The sequence below is a fragment of the Octopus sinensis genome, linkage group LG2 (genome assembly GCF_006345805.1).
Source record: "Octopus sinensis linkage group LG2, ASM634580v1, whole genome shotgun sequence".
Lineage (NCBI taxonomy): Eukaryota > Metazoa > Mollusca > Cephalopoda > Octopoda > Octopodidae > Octopus > Octopus sinensis.
In genome coordinates, this window is record NC_042998.1 from 85,490,343 (window position 1) to 85,512,590 (window position 22,248).

The following is a 22,248-nucleotide window of genomic DNA, read 5'->3' on the forward strand; positions in this document are numbered from 1 at the left end:
TTTATATATATATATATATATATATATATATATATATATATATAGATAGATATTACATATATAGATAGATAGGTGCAGGCATGGCTGTGTGGTAAGTAGCTTGCTTACCAACTACATGGTTTCAGGTTCAATACCACTGCATGGCACCTTGGGCATATGTCTTCCACTATAGCTTCAGGCCAACCAAAACCTTGTGAGCAGATTTGGTAGGTGGAAACTGAAAGAAGCCCGTTGTGTATATATATATATATATATATATGTGTGTGTGTATGTTTGTGTGGCTGTGTTTGTCCCCCCCACCCACTATCACTTGATTTGGTGAGTTTATGTCCCTGTAACTTAGCGGTTCAGCATAAGAGACTGATAGAATAAGTACTAGGCTTACAAAGAATAAGTCCTGGGGGTCAATTTGTTCGACTAAAGATGGTGCTTCGACATGGCTGCAGTCAAATGACTGAAACAAATAAAAGAATATATATATACAAAAATTAGAATATTAGATATTTAAGCAACCAAATCCTTTAATGTGAGTGGAAGAATGAATATACAAATACCTAAATAAAAATGATAACTAAGAAAAAATTCTATGTTTATTTTTATTATCCTTTAAATCTCACCTACTGAAGAGTACATATTCAAACTTCATGATGTTCTCTTTATGAAAATCTTGGTCTTTTTGTCCGAAACAATTGTCTGGGAATATGAAATACAAGGAAAATCCATTTTAGCATGTAATCTGTTTCATTTCATTTATTTGATGAAATTTATTGAATTTTGTTTAACAAATTAAGTCTTATATTGATTATATACATATATATATAAAAAAACACCCTGTACATTCTGTGAAGGGGTTGGTATTTGGAAGAGTATCCAGCTGTAGAAACCTAAGCAGACATCACAGCTTGATGCAATCCTGTGGCTTGACAGTTTCTGTCAAACCATCCAACCCATACCAGTATAGAAAATGGATGTTGGACAATGATGTGGGGGTGGGGTACACTATAACCACAGGCATATTGTTGAGATATATTTTCGTTACCTCCTCTACTAGTGATACATTCATTCTTGCTACACCTTGAAAGCAACTTAGGCAAAACAAGCAAAGAGGATCCTAAGTACCTGTGGTTATAGTATACCGTTGATTGGAGATTAGTCAAATGAGTTGATATTTTTCAATTTTTTCAGAACATTTATCTTCTACTAGATATGTAAGCAATAGTACTGTAATGAACTTAGTTACATTCTTATGTGTCAGCTACTTTTCAAATCTAAAGGGTTTTCTGGCATTGGAAAGGAAACTCAGCCTCTGCAATTTTGTGTTTCTTTCAAATTTATATTTATGTTTGTTTTAGTTTTCTTTTATCATTACTTTTTTTCTTTTCCCAGAAACATGCATCGGACTATTGAAAAACAGTTCAAATTTGCGTATTCCAATGGGGCATCTGAATCAACAATGTGTGCTAATATAACCATTCCTTCAAGTCAGAAGCTTGAAAGTTTGGTTGCTCGTTTGATGAAGTTGAATGGGCTTCCTTGTTATGTTGAAGACAGTAAGTAGATTTCTTTGACAACTTCAAAAACAAAAATAGGACACATTTATATATACTTTATTAAATCACTGTATGTTTTTATTTTATTTTCAGTTCTCTCATTCAAGCATGTTTGTAGGTGTCTGTATGTATTAATGTTCTTAATATTTAGAGCTGTAAATTGAAGTTGATATAACAGATACTGTAGAGGGATAAAAGAAAATGCAAAATAGCATTTAGTTTTGGTTTTGTGTTTAATTCTTCTGACTCTATTTTCCTGTTGTAAACACTGTCTTTGTTTCAATTAATTTTGAGGATATTGAAGATTGAGTTATTTTGCTGAATAGTAAAAAAAACTTTGTTATTATTAAGCTAGTGTTTGGAACATAAAAATCAACATGAAATTTTGATGGATGGTTTTAATTTAGATAATTTTAAAACCAGAAGTTTGTTTTGTAGAACTGAGGTGGGGTGTCATGATGGGGTGTAAATTCTGCAAGGACCAGCTTTGTCAATCAAACTGAGACATCAGTAAAATAAGTAATAGTTATCAATTCAGTTGACTTTACCTCTCTGAAAATTTACCTATACCTAATCAAAATAACCTATTATTTATTCTGTTGAAAGGATGGTGGTTATAAATATGACTAGGTTTCTATATATATTTAGTTCATCTCTTTAGGTTTTACTGTTTCAATCCCCATACCCGTAGGCAGAAATTTTATCTCTGTGAGGTCAATGAAATATACAGGTGTGCTTTTATTCATTCAATCAAATATAGTTCTCTTTCTTACAAAGGTAATCTTTATTACAAACCAACATTTTGACCTAGAGTTGATCCCCAATCTAATGGGTCAAATTTGTGACCCAATTGTGATACCTGGTTGTAGCTATTTCAATTTGCACACCCATTGTTGATATTGTTGATTAGTCTTGATCAATCTAACCCATGATCAAAAGCATTCCAGCTATGACTATCCCTCTTTTTCAAGCATTGTATACCTTACCCTCTGTGATACATCACATTATCTAATGTGTCCTTTTTTTTTAAAGGTTATAGGTTGCTATTTCTAACACATCAAACAACCACATAGAAACTTCATTGTTGGTGCAAGTCATTCACTATTAGTGATTTGGCAAACCCATGAATGTTACATTTCTCATTTATTCCACTGTAAATCTGAGGTCTTGTGCTTTAATAACAAGAGAAATTGACAATCTAATTACAATTTTTAGTTACAATTATTTATTTATATTGCCAATGCATTGAAGAAAGGTTTGGCTGTCACAGTTTTGTCTTTCCTTCTACTTCAATTCATTTATTTTGTCTCTCTGTATGAAATAAATATTTCAAGCCAAACAGGGAGTCTCTATGTGATTACTCAACCCACTGATAACAACAGCGAAATATTTCAGATTACATCCAACTGTCTTAAAAAAAAGATGAACACATTAAACAATGAGGCCCAAGTTCCACTGTGTCTGAGAAAATAAAAGTGGGGTGATTTACAGCAGAAACATTTGTGATTATAGGCTTGCTTGGTCAGAAATAGTGAGTATATCCAGGTTTCTGAATAAAAGCACCAGATCCCTGCATGTTTTAGCCATGATGAGTTCATCACGAGGTACACAATGCTAAAAACCCACTTCAGTAGAGAGAAAGGGCTTGAAATAATTATCATCGTTTTGTTGTCTAATCAATCGGAACTGACATGAAAGTAAAAGAAAATATCATGAATATTTATGTTTTTCCTCCCTAACAGAAACAAGAATGAGAAATCTTTTGCAACAGTTTAGCCTACACTAAATATTTGTCTCATTTAGTTTTGGTATCACATGTTTATTTATTCAATGTTGACTTAGCTCCTTCTGAGTGAACATAATACAAGTAATTTTGTGGGATCACTTTTATCGATTGCAACTTTGTCTCCTTTGAAAAGGATTTTGTAATTCAACAAAGTGTGAATGATTAATTATTTTATGGCATTTAAGGCACGCATTTTGTGTGCCTTTATGTTGGTATGCTGGTTGAAGTCATGTTCCACTTTAAGTCATTGGATTTTGTCTGCTAGGAAAAACATAGTTGTTAAGTGCAGTAGTCTAATGGTTAATCTTTATTTTAATCCTCCATTATTTACCGGGTCAACTCTGAATGTGTGAATGACAAGCATCTCAAGGCAGTTTTTCTTAATAAAATAAGAGTTACCTTTGCAGAACCCATGTAAAATTCATAATGGGCCACATTTTCAAGCAGTGTTTTATGGTCAGATGACTCCCCTGTTGCCTCTTACAACATACAAGTGTATAATGTTATATCTATTCTAAAACCTGGATATATACAATATCTTTGTTTCAATAATTTGATTAACTTTGCTGACACATTGGAAAATTGCAGCTTCTCATTTCATTCTCCTGTGACAAATTTTAGATTTAATTCCTGTCTCATAAATCAGAGTCACGAGGTTTTACTTTTAGAATAGGAATAGGATGTTGTAACGTTCACCCCTTTCTACCTAGAAATTAACACAATGGGAATGGAAATAGTGTTCAGCCAAAATTTGAACAACTTGTGCATTCACTCTATTAATCGAGTGATTGATATCTGTGTAAGAAACTATTATTTCATTGTGCTATGATATAGATATATAACTCCAAAATTTTTTTTTTTTTTACAATTTACACCGACATTTTGTAGATTGAAATTTTTTTATGAATGAGAGAGAGAGAAAGAAGTGAGGTAAAATGCTCTTAATAATTGTGAGAAATGTTCATTATTCAAAGAATAATGACTTCTGCCAATAAAGCATATCAAACTAACAATTGAGACACCCCCTCCCTTCTTTTTTTATTTCGATTATTATATAATGAGACTGTATTGTTAGTAGTTTATTAACAGTGAAGAAGTAGCAGTGTGTCTGGCAACCTACGGAAACGTAATCAATAGTACAGCCATAACTTATGCTGGTACCTTGAATTCTTTTCCATTATGTCATCATAATCATAAGCATCATCATCATCACTGTCATGTCCAAAATCGCCATCATCATCATTGTCATATCAATAATCATCATCATCAACATTATCAATAAAATCGTCGTCATCATTGTTTTTATCATCATTAACATTGTGTGCTGTGATTATTACAGACATTATGTAATAGCTTAGAGTGAAGTATTAGCATCAATTATAATTCTGAACTGTTGTGCTAAATATATCTATTGATATGCTGAAATGAATTTAAATGATTCAAATTTGCCGAAGAATATTGATTTAGGTTTTAATAATATAAATAGTTAAAATTAAGAGCTTAAACGACTGGGTGTTTGAAAGAATAGTGATGTTGTTGTTGTTATTGTGTTTTTCTAAACAATCTCAATTCAGTTTCCAGAAAATAATTCAAATTGAATAAATAAATATGAAATGGAATAAATAATGTACATAAATAATAAAAATCAACAGAAGCATCGTCTAAGAAGAATGATTAAATCTAAAGTTCAGAGTTAATTAAACACAGCCTGAGAGAACTGTGTCTTAAAAGAATAATTAACTAATAGAGACAATTAGGAAAAGGAAAAAAATAGCAAAAATCTAAAGCAAACAATAATGCTGACCGGCCTATTTTATCTCACCATCACAATCTAATGAGAGAGGACCTTTCCTCTATGGGATCAGTTTCATCAACATCATCATTATCATCATCGTTTTAACTTCCATTTTTCCAAGCTTGCATGGGTCTGATGGAATTTTGTTGAAATGTAGATTTTCTACAGCTAGATGCCCTTCCTGTTGCCAACCCTCATCTGTTTCCATATAAGATAATATTTCCCCATGATCAGACATGTGTCAGAAGATTTGGAACAAAGGACATTATTTTCATGATGGAGATCACACACACACACACCCATACACACATGGACAATGAGCTTCTTTCAGTTTCTGTCTACCAAATTCACTCACATGGCATCAGTCAGTCTGGAGCTATAGCAGAAAACATATACCCAAGATGCAACACAGTGGGATTGAACCCTAAACCATGTGATTTGATAGCAAACATCTTACCACACAGTCACACCTGCACCTGTTTAACTGCTAGAAATAGCAACCAAATCTCAAGTCTCCTTCAACTGCAGCTCTAACTGTTTAAAAATAAAAGGGAGGAACACAATAATGTAATCCTAAAAGAAGACTGGATGGTCACAGTTGGAACAGTTTTCATCATAAGTCTGTTCAGTTAGTGTTGACCCCATGATACTGCCACAATTGTAATTTCTTGACTTTGTTAGATGTCAGCACCAGTTGGCTAAGTTCCTTAGTTTTCTGGGTAATCAGCCAAGAAATTAGCAGTTCATATCATATGGCCAGTTCATAATGTGGTTGATAATAATGCTGATTCATGGGTTTTGCTCTTGTAGTCTGTTTTTATGTGGAATAATTTAAGGATAGTAATTCTTTATTCAATTTCTTATCTTGTTATGCTGTGGCTTGCTCAATTCTCAATCTAAAATCTATATTTATCATGTTATAGTGGTGGTGGGAGTCATGAAGGTGGGGATATGGTGGGTATGGTAGTAGTGATGATTGTGGTGCTGGTGGTGACAGCAGTTGGTCTTCAGATTGAACAAGACAAAAGTATGTTTCCATTAGTTTTTCAAATAGTTTGTCAGTCATAATTTCTGAGGTAAGCATCATTGCCTATAGAACCAGTGCAGATAGCACACAGCTTCCAGTCCAGTGCTCTGCCGATTTGTCACCTGTCTTTATCATACACGTTACAGTATTGAACAGAATGCCTTGTATTGTTTGTTGTGACTTCCTGCAGTTTGAGTTCAAATCTTGCTGAGGTGATTTTTACTTTTCATTGTTTTGGATATTGATAAAAGAAAGAAAAGTTCTTATCCAGCTCAATAAATTGGTGAAATTGTCAGACAATTGTCAGACAACAGGTGTGTGTGTGTGTGTGTATCTGTCTGTCTATCAGTCTCTCCCTCTCTCTCTCTTTATCTATCTATATTGTTAGAATGTTAGTGGATGTGTGTGTGTATGTATGTATATATATGTATAGAAATTAAATATAAAATATAAATTATAAAGTGGGACAAGAACGCAAAAACACACAAGGAGACGACACAAAAAAACAGACGGGTCACTCGAGGCCTCTAATCTTCAGTCGGGAACCGGATCATCTTAGTAATTTCAGCTGTTTAATCTCGATATTACTCCAACCCGGCCAGCCCCAAGGAAAATCCAAGCCACAGGCATTGGATTTCTTGGAAAGAGGGTCGAATGTATACGGAACAAAGACAGGATGCCACACGAATATAAATACAAGAAACAAAAATATATATAAAAAACAGAAATAAAAAACACGAAGGTGGACAGTACAAGGACAGGAGCGTCTTACGACTTTAGACAATTTTTAACTTATCTTGGCTGGCGTATATGAAAAAAGCCTTCAACGGCAAAAACGAAAACAACGTGAGCGTGGCCGCGGTCAGGCCGAAATGACCAGTTTGAACGCGGTCACGTGAGAGCACGGAAGAAAGAGAAAGAAAAATATATATATATATAAAGTTGGATGATATATAAGTTTAAAAACTATAAGAAAATTGAATTAAAATAATTTTTATGGTGGAACTCAAAGTAAATAAAGCTAAAAATAATAGCATGTAGAATACTGGGTTAAAAATCCCTTTGGATGAACTAAAGCCAGTCTTTTTCTATGCAAAAGGATTCTTAGAATATTATTCTACAGCATTTTATTTATAACTTTATCTGCAACAAGTTCCTCTATGTAAGAATTACATACATACACACATATACACATACATATATGTGTGTGTGTGTATATATATATATATATATATATATATATATATATCATCATCAGTTAACGTCTTGTCCATGCCTGCATGGGTTGGATGGTTTGACCAGGGCTGGCAAGCTCAAAAGCTGCACCAGACCCCAGTCTGATTTGGCATGGTTTCTATGGCTAGATACCCTTCCTAATGTCAACCACTGTGAGAGTGTAATGGGTGCTTTTACATACCACCGGCACAAGTGCTGTTTACATGATACCAGTATCTTCCATGACTACAATTTTACTTGACTTGATGAGTCTTTTTCTCAAGTACAGCAAAAAGTCTCAGTTATTCGTTACTGCCTCCATGGAGCCAAACACTTGAAAGCTGTTTTTCACATGCACTCTACTTTGGCCATCTAGCCTCTGTGAGGTCCAATGCTCGAAAGGTGCTTTTTACATGCCACTGGCACAGATGCCAGTTATATGATACCAGCATCAGCCATGACCATGATTTCACTTGGCTTGACAGGTCTTCTTAAGCACAGCATATCACGAAAGGTCTGTCACCAATCATTGCCTCTGTGAGACCCAAAAGTTCGAAGATCATGCTTCACCACCTTGTCCCATGTCTTCCTGGGTCTTCTCAAGCACAGCATATCTCCAAAGGTCTCGGTTGCTTGTCATTGCCCCTGTGAGGCCCAATGTTCAAAGGTTATGCTTCGCCACCTTATCCCATGTCTTCCTGGGTTTACTACTTCCACAGCCTCCCTTCACTGTTAGGGTGTGACCACTTCTTCACATAGCTGTCCTCATCCATATGCATCACATGACCATACCAGCACAGTTGTCTCTCTTGCACACCACATCTGATGCTTCATATGCCCAACTTTTCTCTCAGGGCCACTTCCACTGTTGTGTATGCACACTGATGTTACACATCCATCAGAGGCTTCTTGGATATATATATATAACCTTGGATCGTAGAGTGACCCGCTGTTCTTGAGGAGACCTATTGAGTCAAGTACGTCAACACCAACATCAAAATAAAAATCAAATGGAAATTGTAATTTAGACACCTGTGCCGGTGACACGTAAAAAGCACCGTCTGAACGTGGCAGATGCCAGTGCCGCCTGACTGGCATCCGTGTCGGTGACACGTAAAAGCACCAACCGATTGTGGCCATTTGCCAGCCTCCTCTGGCCCCTGTGCAGGTGGCACATAAAAAGTACCCACTGCACTCACGTAGCAGTTGGTGTTAGGCAGGGCATCCAGCTCGTAGAAGCACTGCCAAATCAGACTGGAGCGTGGTGCAGCCTCCATGGCTTATCAGACCCTGGTCGAACCGTCCAACCCATGCTAGCATGGAAAACGGAGTTAAATGATGATGATGATGATATATATATATATACATACACATACACACACATACACACACACAAATACATAAAGGTGCATGGCCTAGAGGTTAAAGTGTTGCTCGCATAATTTGTAGATCATGGGTTCATAATTTGTAGATCATGGATCTAGCAGCACATTGTGTTCTTGAACAAAACACTTCATTTCATGTTGCTCCAGTCCACTTAGCTGTAAATAGTTAACCCTGCGATGGAATAGTCTTGTGATTAGGGGGAGTGTTGGCCTGCTAAAACAATGCAAGGCACATTGTGACCAACGATGTATAACAAAATCTGATAGTCTGATTAATACCATCATCATCATCATCATTATCTGATGTCCATTATCCATGCTGGCATGGGTTGGATGGTTATTACAGAATTTAGCAAGCTGGAAAGCCACACCAGGCTCCAATTGTCTGTTGTGGCATGGTTTCTATATCTAGATGCCCTTCCTAATGCCAACCACTTTACAGAGTGTAATGGGTGTATTTTATGTGCCACTGGCATGAGACCATCATGTGTGTGTGTGTGCACACATACACAATTTACACTATTTTTGTTACAACCAATGGCGCATGTAGTTGATCAGGATTCTGTCCCATCTTAATGCAATGGTAGTTGGAATTGTACACTGGGCTTAAGTTGTTTTAATCTGAAATAGATTAGCTCTTTCCAGAGATATCTTATAACCTACTAACTGGTAATGAAACTAGATGGCCTAGTGAAAAGGCTACTGGGCTCATGATTAATTTTGTAGACTGGGTGGCACATTGTGTTATTGGCCAACCTGACCTAGGACTGCAATTTGATTGAAGGGGTGAGTTGCACAAGCTAAGTGTGTCTTGCTGCAGAGCACTACCTTGCGGGTAAGTACAGGATATCATTGAGCTTTTGTGGCAACACCACCTTGGATAATGATCCACTGATTTCACAGCCTCTCTTTTAAACTGTACAGATATGAAGATAGTCAAATAAAGACAACAGAAGTCTTCATCCTGGGACCAACTTTTCTAGGTTACATTTTTTTCACTCTATTTCCAAGAAAAGGGCATTTGTTCAAGATTTTGGTTATGGGACCATCTATAATGTTGTTCCTATGTACATACTTAAATGCACACACATATATATATATATGTATGTATACATGTTTATATATATATATATATATATGGAGGCACAATGGCCCAGTGGTTAGGGCAGCAGACTTGTGGTCATAGGATTGCAGTTTCAATTCCCAGATGGGCATTGTGTGTATTGAGCAAAAACACCTATTGCTCCACAAGGCTCCAGCAGAGGGTGGTGGTGAACCCTGCTGTACTCTTTCACCACTATTTTCTCTCACTTTTCTTCCTGCTTCTGTTGCACCTGTATTTCGAAGGGCCAGCTTTGTCACACTGAATCTCTCTGAGAACTATGTTAAGGGTATACATGTCTGTGGAGTGCTCAACCACTTGCACGTTAATTTCACGAGCAGGCTGTTCCATTGATTGGATCAACTGGAACCCTCATCATCATAACCAACAGACACACATATAGTCTCAAGCCTGTATGGTATTCACTTCCCAGCCATATGTTTCCATGTTCAACTCTGCTGTATGGCACCTTGGGCAAGTATTGCCCTGAGCCAAGCAAAGGCTTGTGAGTGGATTGGATACACGGAAACCAAAAGAAGTCAATCATGTACATGTGTGTGTGTGTGTGTGTGTGTGTTACTTGTGTTGACATCATCTTATAGTTGTAAACAAATGTCGCTGTCATCCATGTAGTCATCATTATCTGTTATTTTAAATCTGGGTTTTGTCCCCATTAATGGAGGTGGCCGAATCTACCTCAATGCCATAGCAACTGCCCTACACCAGCTCGCTATCTTGCCTGGTTTGGGGCATCTTCCCTTCTCAAGCCAACCCTCTCAATCTTCTCCTCCCCTGTCCCCTCCACATTTTCTTCAGTCTACCTAGCTTTTGCTGTCCATTTACCTCAAACTCTAGCACCGTCTTCAGAATATGCTCCCTATCCCTCAACACATGCCCATACCACTGCACTCCATTCACTATTGCCAGCCATTCCACTGATTCCTCCAACTCCAGCATCCCCATCAAGTCCTCAGTCCTCCTCTTATCAAACAGCCTCATGCCATACATTTCTTTCACCATTGCTCTCTCAGGTAGGGGGGCTCTGAAAGGGATCTCAGGGAGTAGTGTCCCTGCCTTCCTGAGCTAGTTTTCCACCACATTTCTTAAAAATCATGGTAGAGGCCTTAGTATCGGGACTACTTATGTCTAGAAACTGAGGTTGGAGGTAAGCAATGGCATGCTCCCTGTAGAAAATTCCAGCTCCAAAAAATCCTCATCCAAGTAGTGTTTTTTGTTCTTAATCTTCCATGAAAACATGTCTGATTATGGAGAAATATTACCTTACTTAGAAATAAGTGAGGGTTGGTAACAAGAAGGGCATCTGGCTTTAGAAAATCTACCTTAATAAATTCTGTCTGACTCATGCAAGCATGGAAAATTGAAAGCTAATGCAGTGATGAAGTATGATTGTGTGGTAAGAAGCTTGCTTTCCAGCCACATGGTTCTGGGTTCAGTTCCACTGTATTGCATTTTGGGCAAGTATTTTCTACAGTAGCTCTGGGCCAAACACTGCTTTGTGAGTGAATATAGGAGGTGGGAACTGTGTGGAAACTCAGTGTGTGTGTGTGTGTATATATATATACATTCACACACACATACACACACACACACATATTCCAGACAGTGCTCCAGAATTGCCATAGTCCAATGACTGACATAAGTAAAATATAAAAGATATCACTATCTATTATCTATTTTTCTGCTTGTCTCTCTCTCTCTGCTTACATATGTGTGTGTATGTGTATATATATATATATATATGTATATATATATACACACACACACACGCTTACATATATATGAATAAATTGTAAATTAATATATTCAGTTACTATATCAAACGTTTGTAAACAATAATTCAGATGCAAAAAAAATAACGATGTCCCTCCTGCTGACAGGTATCAAACCACTCCTCTTTTGCTTAACTGGTGGCAAAATTGTATGTACGTATGTCTACACATATGTATGTGTTTGTATATGTTTCTATGTGTCATTTAGTATGTTTTTATTGTTTTTTTTTTTACTGTTTTACTCTTTTGCCAGCAAATAATATAAACTAGAGCATATGTATAAGTATAAAACACACACATACACAATCAGACACATACACACAGACAATCAAACTTACACACAGAGCGATGAGCATTTGTGTGTGTGTGTGTGTGTGTTTGAGGTGGGGCTCGGGTTCGGGGTGTGTCTGTGTTTGTGTGTTAGTATTTGTGGTGTGTGTGTGTGTACCAAGAGAAACTTCCAGTTTTGAAGGTAGAATAGATTGTCTGGTTAACTTTATAGCTGACAGTAATCTTACTGATCTGTTAGGAAAGATCAGTTAATGATATTGATTATGTCTGGTTATATAAATAGGCCAAATATTAATGTTTCCTCTGCATAACAAAGTAGAGAGTTGTTATTTATGGCTTCTGTTTTATATGATCAATGTCTGTGAAATGTAGTCAGTTAAGCAAGCTAATTGACGACTGAGCTGAAGATGGTAAGAGTTCAATATCAGCTGACTGTACAATTTAGGATTTTCGTTGTACAATAAATTTATTGAGTTTCACCTCCAATAAAACTTGTTAAGAGTTTAGTTTATGCTTAAATTTTTACCTAATCAACTGAAGTTGCACACAATGGCTGCAAGGTTATGAGTTTAGAACCTTACTGCACCTACTATACATTTGTGTGCAAGTGCAAATATGTGTGTGTGTAGATCTGTGCTTGTGTGCAATTGTGTGTATGCGTGCTTAAGTGTGTGTGTGCATGCAAGTGTATGAGGTGTGTGTGTGTCTGTCTGCTTTCTGGTGGTCCCTGGGCAAACCATATTTCTTGCTGAGGTCATAGGTACTGCCACTTCCTCTAGAAGGGGCAGTGCCTATCACCTTTGCAGATCCTCTGAGATGAATGGGGCTCAACCATTAATGTTCCATTTAAATTGTTGTAGGTCAACAGCTGCTTCTGTATCTTTCAGGGGTATCTAGTCAAAGGAAATCACACCTGCTAAAGTGTATCTTTAAGGGTCAAAGGGTTAAATTTAGTGATCTTCATTGTAAGATATTTGTTATAAAATAATTTTAATTGAGCTCCATTTCCAATTAGACTTGTGTCAGATTTCAGACAATCTATATTTGTCTAATGAAATAAAACCAAGCACAAAAGATGTAAGATTAGTGGGTGTGAGTTCAAATCTTACTGTAGTAATTGATTTTTTGTTTTTGTCTCTGAGTAAAGTACATAACTGTTTACTAGACTGATAAAACAGGTTCTACTCTTACTTCACTGTATTATGACTAAAAGTAGAAAAGTATTCAAAAGTAAAAACAACTGTTTCAGAAATATCATCTTACCAATGCTAGCATGAAAAGAATGGATGTAAAAGAACAAAAATTGAAACTGAACTGTTACTTATGTGTTGTAATATACTGACTGGCCAAAACTATTTTCCTCAGAGATTATGTGCCTCTAGCCAACAAGACTGATAAGTCACTTATACAGCTAAAAACTTTAAAGGTGTGAAACCAAGGGTAACTCTCTGACTGGCCATAACCAACAACTATATTTAATATATTAAAAAATTATTAATATATTACAGTGGGGTAGGCCAGTTTATGGGGTAACCAGGTAACCACAATATAATAATAACTGTTCTACATCTTAGAGTTTGCTTCTCCTCCAGATTTATGTATTTCTACAAGCAATATATATATATATATATAGTTAATCCAAACAAGAAAGCACAAAAAAACACAACAATGCGAGGACGTGGAACAAATATAGTATTATTGGACGCTAAGGAAAGAAGGAGGGTTTAACGTTTCGAGTGGAGCTCTTCGTCGGAAACATAGGAGAAGGAAAGATCCAGAGAAGAGAAGACAGAGGAAAAAAATCGCCAACGGTACACACGAAGTCACATTTTGATATATACACATATCATACCTAATAACTGTATAGATTGTGTTCCCTGTTGATTGACAGGCTTCTAATATTGAATATGCAGTTAAACACCTATAATATGTAAATCAAGTGGTCTCGGTTCTCTAGAGCTGCTAGATTTGATGTGTATATAAACAGATTGGCTACTTGTTTTCCTGAGATTGGCCATGTGATGTAGACACCTGATGAGACCCCAATAAGAGTCAAAAATTGATTAAGGCTGTTCATCATTTTTTCATTCTTTGGAGAAATAGATAAATTTGACATATTAGTGTACCTACTACATGATTTTACATATATATATATATATATGTATGTATGTCTTCAGTCTCTGGAGCCAGTTTATGTTCCGTTAGATTCTTGTTTACCTGATGAATTGAATTAATATTTATTTCTATCACCAGACACTCCAACTTCTATAAAAGATGAATTATTCCTTTTATCACACTTCATATGATGTAGTCTATTATTTGGATATGAACATACTTAGTCTACCTTTGAAGAGATTATTCAGTTCAAACAAAAGTTAATGTTTGAGCTTTTGTATCTCCTCAGATTCTCTCTATGCCTATTTTACAAAGTATATATATATCATTCATCATTTAACGTCCACTTTCCATGCTAGCATGGGTATATATATATATATATATATATATATATATATATATATATATATATGATGAGTACACTTGATGAAAAAAATATTAAGATATCTTAAAACTGCAAAGGTGTTCTGTCTGCTTCAGGGCCACAAAATACTTCAGCTCTGACCAGTTGTTAACACTCTCTGTACAGCTCATGTAAATTACCTCAATGTGGTACTGTTCAAATATATGGAACAATGTTACTCCTTTACATATACACACACACACACACATCTTAGGCAGCATTTAAAAAGAAGACTGTCTAATTGGCAAATACTCTCTCACCTATGTTTTTCCTAGTGCATCAATCCGCAGGAATTTCCTTCTCATCCACAATTTTCCTGTTGGTGTAATTGACAGTTATTCAGGATGAGCATTAATTCTATCAATTTCACAAGTTTCCAATGGCTTGCAAAGATCGCAGTCACTGTCTCACCCCATGACAAAGTCATATAAAAGAGTGCTGTTCTGTTGTGCTGATAAGAACATAGAAACAGGGGAAACAACTCCAGTGTTAATTGCCTGGTTATCTATGCAGCTCTCTAGCAGAGAAAAGATGTAAAAGGTGCTTGAGCCTGCCAGTGGAAGCTATCTTAAAGTGAGGCTTAGGAGAAACAAGAAATGCATTGAAGCTCCAGTAGGCAGTCTTTGCATTTAAACTCATTGAAGAACACAAGAGGTTCCTATCCTAATAATATGATAAGCAACCTTGTTAATGTAAGTTTAAACCCCAGATGATTTTTGCATCAAGATTAAGAATGGTTACAATCACATGAAGATTTCCTATGCAAGATTATAACCTTTTATCTTTAGTCAGTAGACTGCCACCATGCTGGGACACCACCTTGAAGAATCGTTAGTCAAAGCAATCGTAGCCAGTACTTTTTTTTGAAGCCTAGTATTAATTTTATGAGCCTCTTTTGCCAAACCACTAAGTTAAAAGAATGTAAACACACAAACATTGGTTGCTAAGTGGTGTGGAAGACAGACACAGACACTAAGACACACACATACACACATGATGGGTTTCTCTTTGTTTCCATCTACCAAAATCCACTCACAAAGCTTCAGTCAGCCTGAAGCTATAGTTGAAGACACTTGTCCAAAGTGCCTCAGAGTTGGGAAGAAAACTTCTTGCAACACAACCACTAGCGTAGCTAAGATGGGGCTGTAGGGGCGGTCCACCTGGGTGGCACTTTTAAAGGGGCACCACTTTTGGGTCCGCTGCAGGCGGTATGTGTTTTTTGAGGGGTCTGGGGGGGGGGGCGAAAAATAGAAGGGCCGCCCCAGGCAGTACACACTGCCTACACTAGTGCACACAACCATGCCTGCACCTATTACAGATATCTTGTGGAAAAGAAAACAAAAAAAAAAATTCTTCTTCAGCATATCTTCCTAGATGTAGATTTACAGCACTTAGTTTTGTTCCTCTGTTTTCTGGGTTCAAAGATTTTCTTCCTCCTGGGATGATGAAATAATATTCAGGGTATTTTCTGATTATTATTTAAATTTGGTTGTATGCTCACCTATACACCACCTCCCTTGCAAATTTTAGGCTTTGTAGTAAGAAAGGAAATCAATATTATGTCTGGAAATCTAATAATGGCTACATCAAGAATGTATCAGATTTTATCGTGACTTTATCATATATAAAACATCATATGTATGTATGTGCATGCTTGTGTGTGGGTGTGTGTGTATGTGTGCAACTATGTATGCTTGTGTGTGTGTATGTGTGCAACTATGTATGCTTGTGTGTGTTCTTGTGGGCTTGATCACATCAACAAGGTTTTAACATACTAAATATAATAGTAAGTACTTCAGGAACTAGAGTTAACTATATAAATTTATTTGTGACTAGTTTTAAAAAAAATCAAAAGGAGTGGAACAGGATTGTAAATCTTTTAAGTTAGTTTGAAAGAAACAGATATGAGTGTGTGTGTGTGTATTTCTCTCTCTCTCTCTCTCTCTCTCTCTCTCTCCCCCTCTCTCTCTCCATTTCTCTCTCTCCCTCCCCCTCTCTCTCACTTTCTCCCCCCTCTCTACGTGTGTTTGTGTTGGTATGTATCTCCTCAACTACTCTCATCCACCTCCCTATATAGTAGAAGTTAGCCATGTATCCCCTCCATTGCAAGACACCTATGTTTGTCTCTCTATCTTACTTTAGCCTTTTAGCATCAGGCATAACGCAACCTTCCCCTCTTAAACACCCCCTATTTAGTGGAAGCTTTTTCCCTTACCTCTTCATGTTCTTCTTCTGTCTTGCAAGTTACCAGCAACCAAACTAGTGCCTGTAGCACAGAAGACGTGCACAGTACATTCTATAAAGTGGTTGGTGTTAGGAGGGGCAACTAGGCATAGAAATCATGCTAAAACTGACAAGGGAGCTTGATGCAGCCTTGCAGCTTGCTGGATCCTGTCAAACCATCCAACTCAAGCCACCATGGAAGAGTATCATTTCAAATGCCTTCCCCAGGTCAAAAAAAAGTGATGAATAATGGTTTAACTCTTAGCCAAGTATTTCTCCTGTAGTTGTCTCACTAGGAAGATTGCATTTGTAGTACTTCTTCCATGTACAAAACCAAACTGCATTTCATCCAGATTTATTCTGTCACAAGTCAGTTGTGCTGTGACATTCCCTGTGACCTTCCATAACCTCTTTCTGTAATTTAATTACTCTATAAATGCTTCTTTCAAAGGCATTTTCTTTGCCTTTGTAGCAGTTTACAATGTTATTACTACACCACTCTTTTATGACTTAATTTATTATCTGGGTGGTAATCCTGTACCTTACCACACTAGATATTTTGAACATCTCCACATCTATCCCAGATGACTTTGAAGCTTTTCAGCTTTTCATCTCCTTGATCACCTTATCTGCGCTTGTGTCAACTCAAATTGCTGTAGGGTCTTTACAAGGAAGCTCCTCTTCATCCCATTCAGTCTCCTCATTCAGTAGCTTCTCATAATGGCACGTCCATGTCACTTTCTTATCTGCCATATCAGTTGCAAGTCTGCTTTCATCATTCCGAATACACTTTTCACCAATGACATCTCAGCTCTCTCTCACACACTGCTTTTTAATCCTAAACACAGAGAATGGTATCTCATACCTGAGAAGATGGTGAAGCATTTGTACACATCTCTTCCTAGGCACATTGAAGCAATTATTCAAGCCAAGGGAAGCCACATGAAATATTAACAATATACAGTAATTTCTTGAAATTAACATTATATAATAAATTTTCATTATAGACATTTTTCTGTTTTAAAACACTGTATCTTGATTGGTTTATGTGAGGTGGCAAAAAACTTTTTCACAACCATTTTTAGCGGTCATCTCGCATCCCCCCTTACATTCAGAACCCCTACAAAAAGATATAATGATTAGGTATGGAAATGACTCCAACAGGGCCAATGCAAAACACAATGCAAAGCATCAACTTATAAGTTGGCAATTAGTAGAAATTTGCTGTACTGTACATATGTGCATGAATGAAAAGATATATGATATAAAATGGAATTAACGACATTCTTTATTTAAGATCACTACAATTATTTTTTTGATGCATTTTTACATCTTTAGTACATGTTAAGCATTTTCTATCATGTATATAAACTCTACAGATACTATGGAATTCCTGATGTATATTCTGTAACAGGAGCATTTCCACTCTTTGATGACATCAGATAGCCAATAATTGTGGATGAGGTTTCCATAGCATTCTACAAGATCTATACCCGAATCTTATTTAACTATGTACATCATCATCATCATCATCGTCAGTTAACGTCCACTTTCCATGCTGGCATGGGTTAGACATTTTGACTGAGTATTGGCAAGCTGGGCAGCTGCACCAGGCTCCAATCTGATTTGGCAAGGTTTCTACAGCTGGAAGCCCTTCCTAATGTCAAACACTCCAAGAGTATTGTAGGTGCTTTAACATGTTACAAGCTTGGGAGCTACTCAGGTGGCTCTGGCATCGGCCATGCTCGAATGATGCTTTTTACATGCCAGCCAGGCAGCACTGGCATCGATCATGCTCAAATGATGCTTTTTATATTCCACTTGTATGGGTGCCAGTCAGGCAGCACTGACATCGACCACACTCAAATGATGCATCCTATGTGCCAGTCAAACAGCACTGGCATCGGCCATGGCAATGATTTCACTCAGTTCAACAGGTCTTCACAAGCATGACATATTGCTCAATGATTGAAGGGTGCTTTTAAATGGGCCAGTAACATGTAAAAGGCACCCACTACATTCTTGGACTGGTTGGCATTAGGAAGCGCATCCAGCCATAGAAACCAGGCCGAGGAAATGTAAGGAACCAAGGATTGTGGAGATTTGCAGTACCTGAGAAGATATGTCAAACTAAGTAAAATCACTGTCATCCATACATAAAATGCATTTGTACTGGTGCTGCATAAATGTACCCCAGCCATTGGTATGTAAAAAGCACCCAGCACACTCTGTAAAGTGGTCGGCATTAGGAAGGGCATCCATCTGTATGAACCGTGCCACAACAGACAATTGAAGTATGGGCAGCTCCCCGGTGGGCCAGCCCCATGTCAGCGTGAAAAATGGATGTTAAACACTGATGAAGATGATGATGATGATATGTAAGTGCACGTGTGTATGTATGTGGTGAGGAGGTTGTGCCTATTTGTCTGCACATTGCATGATGATTATAAATGAGTGTCACCACTATTCAAGCAATGTTCTTTTGTGTTCAATCTTCTGAGAAAAACATATCCACCCATAGGGAGATACTATCTTGCTTAATAAATGGCAGTTGGTGACAGGAAGAGCACTTGTTCATAGAAAATCAGCACCAAAGAGATCCATTTGATCCATGTAAGCATGGAAAAACAAACATTAAATACATATATTTATTTTATTTACACACACACTTATTTATGTGTGTGTATACCATCACATTATTTTTACTTCTGCTTTCCATGTTGGCATGGGTTGGGCAGTATGTCATGGATCAAATCATTTCTTATTGGATATTTGTTCATGTCATTTGGGTTGGTTTTTATAGACATGGACACACATAAATACATATAGAAATATATAAACATTGTATTCACCAATATATATATATATATATATATATATATAATATATATATATATATATATATATCAACCCTTGCTACATGGAAAACGGATGTTAACAATGATTGATATATATATATATATATATATATATATATATATATATATATGTATATATATTCAGTCAGCATTGCATTTTTCTGATCTGAATTTTATTTTTCTTCTCTATATAATGGTTTTCAATTTCTATGCCCGTATGCCAAAGTCAAGAATCTTGTTCTATATTCACAAACAATGGATTTTTTCTCCCTTAAGTAATGGATCAGGAATTTCTCAGAAGTAAGCTACATGGAAATATATAAAAACGAAGAAACCTACATATTGGATTTTCTAATATACTTTTCTTCTGAAAATATTCCTGATCCACTGCTTCAAGGTAAAAAAAAAAAGTCCATTGTTTACTATTATAGATCAGGTACTCTTAGCATTGGCACACAAGCATAGGAAATAAACAGCATTATATAAGAATTATAAAAATGAAATTTGAGTGACAAAAAAACAATCAGGGTAACTGAAATACAAATAAATGGTAAATGCAATGTTTTATATCAGTCTGCCTGTCTGTCTGTCTATGTATGTCATTCACTTATTCATTGAATATCTACTTTTCCATGTTAACATGGGTTTAGATAGGGAGATATTAGGGCTGGATTTTACAACTGGTAGTTTTTCCTATCACTAACCTTTTGGTTTAGCTGGCCAAAACTTTGAACTCATTGTCAACAATATTCTTTTATATATATATATATATATATATATATATATGGCGGTATACAAGCCAGCGAGCTGGCAGAGATGTTAGCACACCGGGCGAAATGCATAGCCGTATTTCGTCTGTCGTTACGTTCCGAGTTAAAATTCTGCCGAGGTCGACTTTGCCTTTCATCCTTTCGGGGTCGATAAATAAAGTACCAGTTTCACACTGGGGTCAATGTAATCGACTTAATTCCTTTGTCTTTCCTTGTTTGTCCCCTCTATGTTTAGCCTCTTCTGGGCAGTAAAGAAATATATATATATATATATATATATATATATATATATATATGTATATATGTATGTATATATGTATGTATATATGTATGTATATATATGTATGTATATAAATTTATATATATATATCTGTATATATATATATATATATATAGCATAATTAAATCTCAGAATGAGATTGAAACAGTAATTGCTCGATATTAAAGTATAGAAGCCATCTTTCATGGCAACTTCACACATTGAGAGGGGGTGTACTGTAGCTTTATAGCCCCAAGAGATCTTCGTCTCTAGCTGGCTTTAGACACAAATCTTGTCCTTGCGACATCAGTGGCAGACGCCATTACAAAAACTTATATCTATTACAAAGGAGCCTTCTCTTTCAGCGCTACCTGGTGGTTACCGCCTGTTGACGAGGGACAACAATCCCGAAACTAGTTCGAGCGTATCACTCAGGCTTGCGAGGAAGGGATGGCCTCCCTTTGCAAATACTCCTGTTTAATTCTGAGATCCACTCTGAATCGGCCAGCCCCAGAAGGAAAGAATGCAACGCAACAGAGATGAACATGAAACAAAATAAACTTTTTTGAAGACAGTAACGGTTAAAAACATGGATGACACAGGCAGTGTCCACTATGTGGTCGCTCTTGCGCTAAAAATAGATCCACAATGGTCTCAACCACCAAGAATTGTTCCCAAGGAGAATTAGCACAACTATGAACGTAAACGAGCAGGACAAATGAAAAATAACAACAATGTAGATTAATTCTGGACAATTGTTTCGCTGTTAATGGATTATGCAATGTTACTTACATAATATATTTGCAGCTCTTCAGTAGAATTTGTCGTGAATACAATTTACTGAACCGCACGCCAGATTTTATCATAAAGCTAAACACACGTGTGGTTCAGTATATTATATTCGCAGTTATGATTCGAATGCCCTCGTTATAGCGCAACAAAATTCCCGGAAACAGATACTGCATAAATAATTTACTGCAGTATAATTAAAATCAAAAATAAGGGTGAAAAAATTGGATATTAATTTAATAATAACATCAATTTAACACCAAGTGGTTTAGCGCATAAAAACCTGGGGTACAGTAAAAATTAATACACAAATATAAGAGAGTGTCCACTATGTGGTCGCTCTTGCGCTAAAAATAGATCCACAATGGTCTCAACCACCAAGAATTGTTCCCAAGGAGAATTAGCACAACTATGAACGTAAACGAGCAGGACAAATGAAAAATAACAACAATGTAGATTAATTCTAGACAATTGTTTCGCGGCTCAGTGGTTACTGATGAGGTTGACTTATTCTTCTTTTCGGATTATGGCTGCTGTTGCTTAGTGAGTGGATTGACTCAGTGCACAGCCTTACTCATTTAAAAAAAATCTTCTTGCACAGGCTTTGCACGATAACAATATGATTAAGCTTCGTGCAATGGCCATACCCGAAAACGAGGGTGCAGCCACCATATAAAGATATATATATATATATATATATAAAGATATATATATATATAATATATAATAAAATATATATAATATATATATATATATATAAATATATATATATATATATATATATATAATATATATATATATATATATATATATATATATATATTATATATTAAATATATATATATAATATAATAAAATATTATATAATATATATATATAATATATATATA

The 22,248-nt window shown here is 36.2% G+C and overlaps 1 protein-coding gene across 2 annotated transcripts in view; it reads left to right on the forward strand.

Moving 5' to 3' along the window:
* Positions 1 to 22,248, forward strand: part of LOC115230949 (protein C12orf4 homolog) — a 163,138-nt gene that overhangs the window by 29,412 nt on the left and 111,478 nt on the right. For both annotated transcript variants that reach the window (XM_029801056.2, XM_036514941.1), the window contains exon 2: positions 1,387 to 1,550. In XM_029801056.2, the coding sequence (XP_029656916.1) occupies positions 1,391 to 1,550 (160 nt within the window). In that variant the 5' untranslated portion in view covers positions 1,387 to 1,390. The remainder of the gene's footprint in view (positions 1 to 1,386; positions 1,551 to 22,248) is intronic.